The following is a 10,100-nucleotide window of genomic DNA, read 5'->3' on the forward strand; positions in this document are numbered from 1 at the left end:
CCAGGGAGGAATTTCTTCTGCCTACCTAATCCAAACCTACCTTTTCTTGCTTTGAAGCCATTCCCCCTTGTCCTGTCACTACCTGTCCCTGGCCAAGTCCCTCCCCAGCTTTCCTGTAGGCTCCTTCAGGCACTGCAAGGGGCTCTCAGGTGTCCCCAGAGCCTCCTCTTCTCCAGGCTCAACAATCCCAGCTCTCTCAGATTGTCTCCCACAGCAGAGGTGCTCCATAGCTGTAGATTAATTTACTGCTTGCCCATCTCTAGATAAGCTCCAAAGACCCACAGTCATTCAATTAGTTCAGCAGATAATACTCTGCACCTACTAATGCTGTATACTGTGGCTTGTGTACTTTACTCCCCAAGTTCCCTGTGTACTTTACTGCCCAGGTGTGATTTACAGCCCCTGGAGGTAAATGCCAGTCCCCTTTAACCTGGGCTGCTCAGAGAGCAAACTGCTGGCAGCAGCTGCAGTGTCCACACTCAGTGCATGCTGAGCCTCCCAAGGGTGTGCTGGGATTGTGGGGCAGTTCCTGCCCTCCAACACTACCTGCTGTGCTGGTGTCAGCTCTCCTGGGCCTGAGGGCATGGCCAGTGCTCCCTGTGCACTGCCAGCTGCACTGCCTAATGCAGCCCGTGCAAACAGGGGCCTGGGGGACAACTGATGCAGCTTATTAACATATTATCTTTTACCTTTATTTGTGGGATAAAGGTCTCTGAGATGCCAAGGGCAGCAGCACTGCCCACTGGGAAACTCTGACCTCCTGTCTGCCTGCCCAGATGCCATTTCAGATTCTCTGTCTCCGCTAACCTTGGACTGCTTTGGTTCCTGGCAAGGCAAAACTGTTTCCCTGAGAGGTGAAACTACAGGAATCCCTCCTTGTGACTCACCTCTCATCCTGATGGACATGCGCAGTCTCACCTCACTTGTGACCCACAAACTACAGGAGGAGTCTTTTGCTGCAAAGCCAAATACTGTTTACTCTGTTTGCTGCTCTTTCCTTTTGCTGTGACAAACTTCATTTATTTCCATAAACAATTTATTTTATGTCCCCTGATCTTTACTGATTTTACTAAACTCTGTATTTTTCATTTACTTTCCTTTTCTTTTTCCCCTTCATTGCTACTTTCCAATTCTTCCCCTCCAGTCTTTGTTCTGCTCACTGCTTCTCTCCCAAGTACCTGTTCTGCAAAAAGTCTCAGTCCACATCCCACCCCCAGGCCCGGAGAAGCAGCCATTCAGAAAATATTCTGTGTGCAAACCAGTTTCTGCAAACTCTGCTCACCTCACATATAATATAATAAAAAAAAAAATAGGATTTTATATCCCGACAGTCTTGTCTGTAGACAGTTGGATGGATCTGCAAGAATTGCTTTGCAAAGGTAGAAACTCTTACTCCAGTGACACAGCCTAGCCTTGCAGAATCTGGAGCAGTGCTGCCTACCTGGGGAGGGCAACTCCTGTGTCCTACTTGGCAGTTCAGAGATAACATTTTGCAGCTTACCCTCAATCAGTGAATAGTGCCTAAGTCAGGGCTCAATCAAAAAAAATCCTGCCACATGATGACCTTTGACTCTTTGCACTTTAATGCACTGCTGCCTTTCTTGATTCCAACAGCTGGAAAAAAAATAGACAACTATCCCAGCCCCTGGTGAGTGTTCAATGAAGCCACAGAGTATAGAACAGAGCTGGAGTCTAAGCAGCTGGGACAGCTTTAACACTCTCTTTTGCGTGTGGTAAACTCCCAGCAGGATGTCTGGGATGGGACAGAGCACTCATCTCTAGGCAGATATGAGTAAACTCTGTTGACATTTTCCACTGTGATGGATTTTTACCTGGGGTCAGTCCCACTGCACCTCTCTGCACACACTCACAAGATGAGCACACATTCAGTGCTGCCTGGTTTATCCCCTGGGAGAGGGAGTGGTGCAGGACCTCAGGGGTTTGTGCAATGAAAATCTATCAACACTACTTTGAGATTATATTGCCCTTGCCAGGCACGTTAGATAAAACAAAGGAGGAGGGGAGATGCTTAGAAGGAATTTCTGTTTACTAAGACAGCAACTGTGCTAACAATCTCACCCTACCTCCTGATTCTGACTGGCAACAGAATTTGGGTAAAAAGATGTAGGAAATCCCACTCTAATTCTTGCAATGAAGTAATTTGGAAAGAAGGGATGGCCAGCTAGTTGCTGCAGGCCATTATTAGCTAATGAAGAATCTAAAATGCTTCCAGACACCAAGAGGGGAGAGGAAGGGACTGACTGCCCAGGGAACAGCCCCAGCACAGCAGGAGCACCAGGACAAAGCCAGCAGGGTTGGTCCCTGGAGAGGAGCTGCAGCTGAACTGAAAAGGAAGAAAGGGGTGTCATTTCCTCCCTTTTCTAACATTTGAGAGAAGTCCTAACCCCAACACCACCGTGACAGGTATGTACCACAACAGTCAGAACTACACTGGCTCTGTTATAAAACCAACTTATACAGCAGAACATTCTGTAGTTTCATTTTCTTTCCACACAGGGCATTTCTGTGTCTACAGCACACCAAAATTTCTGTACCACCACTGATACACTTGACATCAAAAGACAGTTTTCCTGGCAAATTGGGTTTTCACTGATTTCATTTTATTAAAACAATGTTTTAATTCTATGTACATTCTGTCTTCAGTCGTGGGGAAGTGACAGAAAAACCTGAGCACTGGGGAAATGTGGTAGCTGTGTTTAAGAAGTGAGGGATCAACTGGAATTATTACAATGAATAATTGCAAGTATGACAACTGTGATGAAAAGATGAAAAGAAGGGAAACAGAATTTTATCCTCAAAATAACTTTACGGAATTTCTTTTCCTATCCTAATACCTTGCATATTATGTGCATGTTTAGACTGTAAATTATAACTCTGAATTAACCTTCTTGTTTTCCATTCTTTGCCTATTTGCTTTTTCAAGCATCAGCTTCTTCCAGAAATCCACCTTCTCTTCTTTCAACTTGCTGGCTTTCTTTTGTTTTAGATTTATCTGCAAGTATTCTTCATTTAGGTTGTAAGATGGCCATTCAACCAGACCCTCTCCATTAGGATTTCTGTAAACAACAAGAAAGAAAGAAGGAGCAAATGCCTTTTCCAGGCACAGAAGTCAGTAGAGAGCACTGATGTGTCATGACTCATGCTTCTTACCCATTTCGAGCAAAGTTAGCCCAGTACTTCATCAGAGTTCTACTGAGGTTCTTTTCTTCCTCTGTAACTTCACCTGAAAGGCAAAACACAAAATAGTTATGATGTGTGGCAAAATCAAGACATTAGTGCTGCAGGAGCAGCATTTCTGCCTGTGAAAATGCTGCACAGCTTATCAACTGCAACAGAGACAGGATAGCTGCAAAATGTTAGCAGGGCAGCATCACGAGATGTCAGCACTCCACGAGGGACACAGCTATCCTCATCCTACAACCAGGCAATTTGGGAACAAGGAAACAAGGTGATGTGCCTGGAGCTTTCCCAGAAACCAAGAGCAGAACCAAAGAACCCCGTGTGTTCTGCCAGCACAGCTCAAGGAATGGGCCACATGGCTGAGCTTCCTGGAATTTCACTGCAGCTTTGTGGGGCTGAAATCCTCCCCATCACTCAGTGTGATGAGGCAAAGATTTCTTCATTCTGACCCGAGGTGATGCCATTTGTCAGCACTTCAAGAATGCCCATGTATACACAGTGACACACAAGCCCACTGCATCACCAGGGGGAAAGAACTGCAGTGTGTTATTAATTATAAATGCATCTCAACACGTTAAGAGAAAAATATTTGTTATGTTAATGCCCTCGGTAAATTCAGGCAAGCAGGAAAAGAACTGGACAGTGTTTCCTACTGTAGTAAGTATGGAAGTAAAAAAAAAATAAATCTAAAATACAAGCAAATCAAAAGGCTCTAGTAACAGATTAACAAAGGGTTTTACAACATAGCTGGATTGCTCCAAAGTTCAGTGGAGTAAAAGGAAATACTTTCATTTACATAAGCTTTGAAACAGACTATGAACTACTTTTCAAATGACAAAAATAACAGCAGAAAAAATTGTGAATTCACTTAAAGTAGAATTTCTGTGTTTTCTTTGCCAAAATAAGAACTGTCCCTAATTTGTTTCATGGGAAAGAAAATACCCCATTCTGAGTATTATAGTTTTAGGCATATATAATGAAAGCATATTGCTGGATTCACAATATTCCCTAGGATGTGGCATCGTGTACCTGAGCTGTTCAGTGGCTGGCACCTTTATCTGGAATGTACCAATGTGGGATTCTGCCTGAAGGCACCTCCCAAATCTCAGGACAATGTTGGGACTACACCCTTAATCCTCCCTCAGTGGACTGGTTCCATTTTAAATAAAATGCTTAGTATTAACTGAGTCATGGGGCAATATAGTCTTTAACCTAAGCATTAGGTCTTGCTGCAGCAAATGAAACACTGCAGTCCCAAGCTGTGCTCTGAACACAGCTGGAACAGTATCTGCAAAAGAGACCAAGTCCCCCATTCCCTGGAGCCTGACAGCCCCAGGGATTGCCTGGAGAGGAGGAGACACCACCTTGAACTCCTCAGGAGAAGAAGATCTCCAGATTTCCTGCTGCCCAAGCACTCTGCAATCCCCTTCAAGCACAACTGATCTTCCCTTCAGTTTATTTTCCAGCCAAAGCTATTTGGCAAATGCATGCCCAGTGCTGGTCTAAAGGCTGTGAGTTTTTCAGCAGGTGTCCTATTGGCTAAATTGTTAACAACATGTACAACTTACTGTGCTTCAGAATGAGCAAACTGCACATGGGGAACACAAAGAGTGCAAAACAAATTCTCTTTGGTCTCCCTGTAAATAGAGGCCCTTTAGTCTGATTAAAATATGTGATGATGTCAGTTCCAAGACTCATTTCTGTGGGAACATTAACGAGTGTTCCTTACTGCGCAGCTGAATTTCTCCAGCCAGGAAGGGTCCCCCAAAGACAAAGCCAACTTCATCCCCATGGTCAGCCTTCACATACTCTGGTTTGCTGTCCCAGTACGAACTGGGGCGGTGCTGGAACTCAAAGAAGTAGGTGGGGGCTCCAGACTCTGGAAAATGGAATATTTAGAGAGTTAAAGGGATGCACAAAGTGCAGTTGACATCAGCTGTTTAAAATACCACTTTAACCGTGCCCAAAGCTTTATACTGGGCACATTTCTAACGTAATGCCACACTCAAATGTGTACTTTTATTTTTAATTCAAAATTAAGAACTCGTAGTACTTCTCCCCCCCCCCCCCAAAAAAAAAAAAAAAGAAAAAAAACACCAAACCCAACCAAAGTTCACCACAGGAAAAGTTCCAGAAAACAAAATAACATCAAATTATTTCCAGTTCTGGTTTCTTGGCAGGGTTTGTCATGATTTTTAGAAATCTCCAGACCACAGAGCTGCTGACTTCCCACTAAGCTGTGGGCCAAAGGGCAAAGGTTGCTTTGATATATTTTAATTTGTAAGCCTGTATAGTTCAGTTAGCAAACATTTACCTGTGTTATCATGCTCTGGTCTCACTATATTATGATTATGAGCACAGTGCAAGACACTAGGACAAAGATGAAGGACCACACACACCCCCCTGCAGATCTACATCGTTCTTCACCCTCCAGTTCCCAGTGGGAATCTCTAGAAGGGTTGCCTACACGTCAGGATTTGTGTCTGCATCCTTTGATGCAGCATGCAGTGAGAGGTTTGAATCTCCTGCTGCAGTTCCTCAGCTTACCCCTGTGATAATTCAGGGCTTTAATGGCTGGCATGACAATTGCCATATCCCCCAGCAAGTCCAGAAACTGGTCCCTTAGCTCAGCAGGATCAGCTGTGTCTCCTATGTATTCATCTACTATCCTGGGCAGAAAATCTGATGGTAGATCCTGAGAGACAAAGGGGAAACAGGAAAACAAACAGACAAATCATCAGTGTCTAAATTAGCACCTAAAAATGTCATCATTTAACTTCAGAGATTCTGCAAAGGCACAAAGGTTCAGGATGGCTCCCATGTTGATGGGAAATAAAATCCATTCAGACTTTTTGTGAGGGGAAAAAAACCCCAACACCAACATAAAAAGCCAAACAGAACCAAAACACAACAACAAAAACTAAAACCACCCCCAAAACCCCAAACCAAAACCAACAAAAACCAATCACACCAAAACCAAACAAACAAAAAACCCACTCTAAACCCCCCAGCCATCTCAGGTCAAATTTGCACCAGATTTATATGGGTTAAAACTCTATAGGACTCAAAGATCCAGCAATTTTTCCTGAAAATACCTCTGGCTTCTGTTTCCTTCAGGAGGAAAGAGATGGAAATAACAAAAGTAAATCCTCTGAGTCCTTGAAAGATTTGTGGACTATTAGACTACAGGGCAAGACCAACTGGATCTTGGAACACAGGGCAGGTTGTTAGTGTTAGAATTTGCTGCTTGGAAGATACACTTTAGGAGTGTAAAGTAACTACTTTAAAAGCTGCTTCTAATTTCATGTAAACACCTTGAGAAATCCTGCCTCGAAACAAACCCATCAAGCAGGAGATTCAGCCAGGAGATACCTGAGCATTAGGGACACTGTTACCATAATCCCACATACAAACAGGGAAGATAAAAAGGTTGCTTCAGAAATCTGGGAAGGAAAACATTTCCCCATATCCCAGGCCTGGCTCAATCCTATTTCTGTGTTAACACCCCAGTCCTCTCAACTTTGCTCCCCAAAGCATAACATGACCTCAAATCTTAGCAACGTTATAACTCAGAGCTCTTCTATGCTTGAAAAAGAAAATTCCCTTCTCAAATTAAATCAGGCCAGCAGTACTTACTATCATTGGCAGAAAAAACTCTAAAGTTGAAGCAATCGATTTTTTATCTCCTATTTCCCTCAAACCCGTTATTTTTGATGTCTGCACAGGAAAAAAAAAAAAAAAGAATATTATTAGCACCATTCAAGTTCATTATTTTGAACATTGGAACTACATGATTCCACTTTACTCTTACTGCTGGTGTTTATTTTTGGGAGCATCACAGGCAGAAGTGCAGCACTGCATTTACTGCAGTAAATGTTTCCTTGGTGAAGGTTTCCACCCAAACAACTCGTGCTAAGGAGCTTATTCTTAAATCAACAGACATTAAGAAACTCGTGAGACTAGAAAGAATCAGGGCAGAGCTGAAGCAAGAAGCTTCTTCTGTCTCACGGGGTTTTTGGAGACCTTAAAAGCCACTGGCGGGGCTCTGTGTCACTGCTCCTCCTCTTCCACAGCATCCCAGAAAACAATTCCCAGAGACACAGCTGTTGGGCAGGTTCAGACTGACTACACAGCCTGAATACTCAGGAGATGAAAAAAAAAAAAAACAAAAAAACCAGGAGCCAAAAAAAAAATGAGCAATTGCTGTCACTGCAAAAAGCTTCAGGAGATGGATTTGTCCGGAGGACACAAATCCATCTCCTGAAGCTTTTTGCAGTGACAACAATTGCCTATTTTTTTTTTGAGTTACTCATTGAGTTCAGGAAAGAATTTCTACACAGAGAATGGGCTGGATACCTGCATCATTCCCATCCTCCATCCCCAGGGCAGGTTTCCAAAGGAAAGCTTTTTTTTGCAGAGCAATAATGACACACGGGGGGAGCCGCGTCCCATTTTTAAACGCTCCGTGTATCGACCCCTGGCTTTCCTGTGCCTTGTGAGGGAAAGGATTTTGGTTTGGTTTACTTTCAGTAATAAGCTCTTGGATGTTGTGTTCTTTTCCCTCTCTCTGCCTGGGTGAGGGATTAAAACGTTAGGATAAGAAAATGCTGCACAAAATTGATGGTTCTGGGTCACTACAGAGCCAATGCAAGCAAAGTTTACCTTGTCTGTATTTCCAACAATGCAAAGCCTGGTCCTACCAGAAAATAACCTTCTCAAGTTGCTTCTACCAGTTAACAAACATTTAAAAAAAAAAAAAAACCCAAAGAATAACCATTAAATTACAGATCTGATGTTCCAGCCAAATTCATTGTTGGTGACTCCTATCATGAATGGAACCGCATTAAATTCTTTTCCAGCCATTATCTCTTCAGGTGATTTATGAAGAAATACTCCATCCACAACTATGGGCAGAAATGGCACATCCTGAAGGAGGAGGAGGAGAAAAAAAAAAAAGATCAAATTACTTGTTAACAGTATTTTCAATCCAAAGCATAGAAGGTGTCCACATTTAATGCTTCAAGTGCCAAAAACAGGGCTTTAAGAAATCCGAGGATCTACAGCCACTGTAACACAGATCTAGTTTGGCACAAGAGTATAAAGTGCAAGGCAGGTTGGGCCAAGGTATGGAGTAAGGTGATGGTTTCCTGATCCTGTGACAGAGAGAAATGATGGGATATTTCAACATTTAGGGGCTACTTCGATGAAAGTGAAGAAAAATCAATTTTTTTGGAGCAGAGCAACGATGAACTGTGGTCAGAGGCTGAGCAATGCAAGTTAAATATTCCGTAGCTCTCTAGAGTCTCACCTACCGTGGTGTTGAAGATGATATGGTCTGCTTCCTGCTTCCTTAAGCAGTTTAACAGGGAGAGGGAACTGCTCATGTCACACTTAAAGATATCTGCAATTTTCTGAAAATGGTTCACAAAGACTGTTAGCTGTGAGGTGGTCTTGAAGGGATTCATAAACAGAAAATTATTATACACACTACTGTAAATAGTTTTCCTTAAGGGCAGCTTTAGGTGAGCTTGATAGATCTTTGAGTATTTTATTTTACTGGAGATACTACACACACAGTGAAATCATTCTGGTATACCTATCTTTCTTGCTGTATTTCCATTCCCTGTTCTACAACGTACTCTAATCTAGAGAAAATACAAGGTTACAGCATAAACCAAACAAGGAAAGAAAATTCAGAAAATCAGTTTCTGAGATATTTACATTACCACCTGCTGCTGAAGGAGGAGAAATTAAAAGGTACTTACAAAAGGAATTTTATTTGAAGGTATTTTGTTTTATATTTATCTACTTTACTTCACATAAAAACTCTCCATAAAAGACCACACTTCAATGAAAACTGAATGCCTCTTCTGGGTTCTCATTAAACTTTCCATAATAAATGCCACAGTTACTCTATAGGGAACAGTGGGTACAAAAATGGACATTTGCCTTGCTTGGCACGTGTGTAGCTGAAAATACCCACATCAACCCACTGCTGTTATAATCACACACCTGTACAACCTCTTTCTAACACCAAACAAGACTGAAAATAAATAGGTGTGCTGTGAGAATAGACTTGATCAACTTGGTTGCATGATATGCAATGAAATGTTCCCTTTTTTTTTTTTTTTTAAAACCATATGATCACATATAAATATCCTAATTTAGGTTATGAAGGCTTTAAAATGCAAAAAACCCAAGCCTACCTTAGGATGTACTGAAAGAAGTAACTCTCTGCTGGGGGGAAGTAAAATTCCACTCTCTGATATTGCTTTATGAAAGAGACCCTTAGACAAAGGAGATAAAACCTGCCAAGAAGGGGAGAACAAAAATTATTCTACATTAACATCCTTATCCCAAACTTTATGCTTGATTCGACTCTTGGATTCAGTGGGGAATTACACACTTTTATTTGCTTACAAGGGAAGTCTCCAGACTTAGCACAATGTGCCATTAATCTCACCGTCAAAATAAGGTTAAGCACAAAACGTTGCACTAAATGAGTTTTTGAAGATTTTTTTTTTTTTAAAGACTTATCTTTCTAATTTATCTACTGTATGCCTACATGTGCAAAAACAGAGCAGGATCCTGCAGATACACCAAAGAGCGTGACAGATCCTGGATCTCCACCAAAGTGTTCGATATTTCCTTGGATCCACTGAAGAGCCGCCACTTGATCCAGGTAAGCCCAGTTCCCACGAGCGTGTTCATCCCCAGTACTGAAAGAAAAGCATTTGGCTATTATAGAAGAAGAGGCAGCAGCCCCCTGTCCTGTGATTTCTGGCTGGTGTAGCTCTCACTCTCTCCCAGAATCTTGCTCTCCCTCTGTACCCACACTAGCCCTAGCAGGAGTTCTCAGTGAGCACTGCAGGGCACAGAGTGAAATAAGGTTAAAACAC

At 42.4% G+C, this 10,100-nt stretch overlaps 1 protein-coding gene across 1 annotated transcript; it reads right to left on the reverse strand.

Moving 5' to 3' along the window:
* Positions 1 to 2,599: 2,599 nt before the first annotated feature.
* Positions 2,600 to 9,939, reverse strand: LOC114072840 (fatty acyl-CoA hydrolase precursor, medium chain-like; the record flags this gene model as incomplete). Its single annotated transcript, XM_027910672.1, has 9 exons — positions 2,600 to 3,077; positions 3,172 to 3,244; positions 4,931 to 5,080; positions 5,749 to 5,896; positions 6,838 to 6,918; positions 7,987 to 8,127; positions 8,514 to 8,612; positions 9,408 to 9,509; positions 9,767 to 9,939. Coding segments are annotated over 9 exons (1,157 nt in total), but the record flags the coding sequence as incomplete, so codon positions are not given.
* Between the last annotated feature and the right edge of the window lie 161 nt (positions 9,940 to 10,100).

The sequence above is a fragment of the Empidonax traillii genome, unplaced genomic scaffold (assembly GCF_003031625.1).
Source record: "Empidonax traillii isolate 1590-97213 ecotype Southwest subspecies unplaced genomic scaffold, ASM303162v1 scaffold4116:size10100, whole genome shotgun sequence".
Classification (NCBI taxonomy): Eukaryota; Metazoa; Chordata; class Aves; order Passeriformes; family Tyrannidae; genus Empidonax; species Empidonax traillii.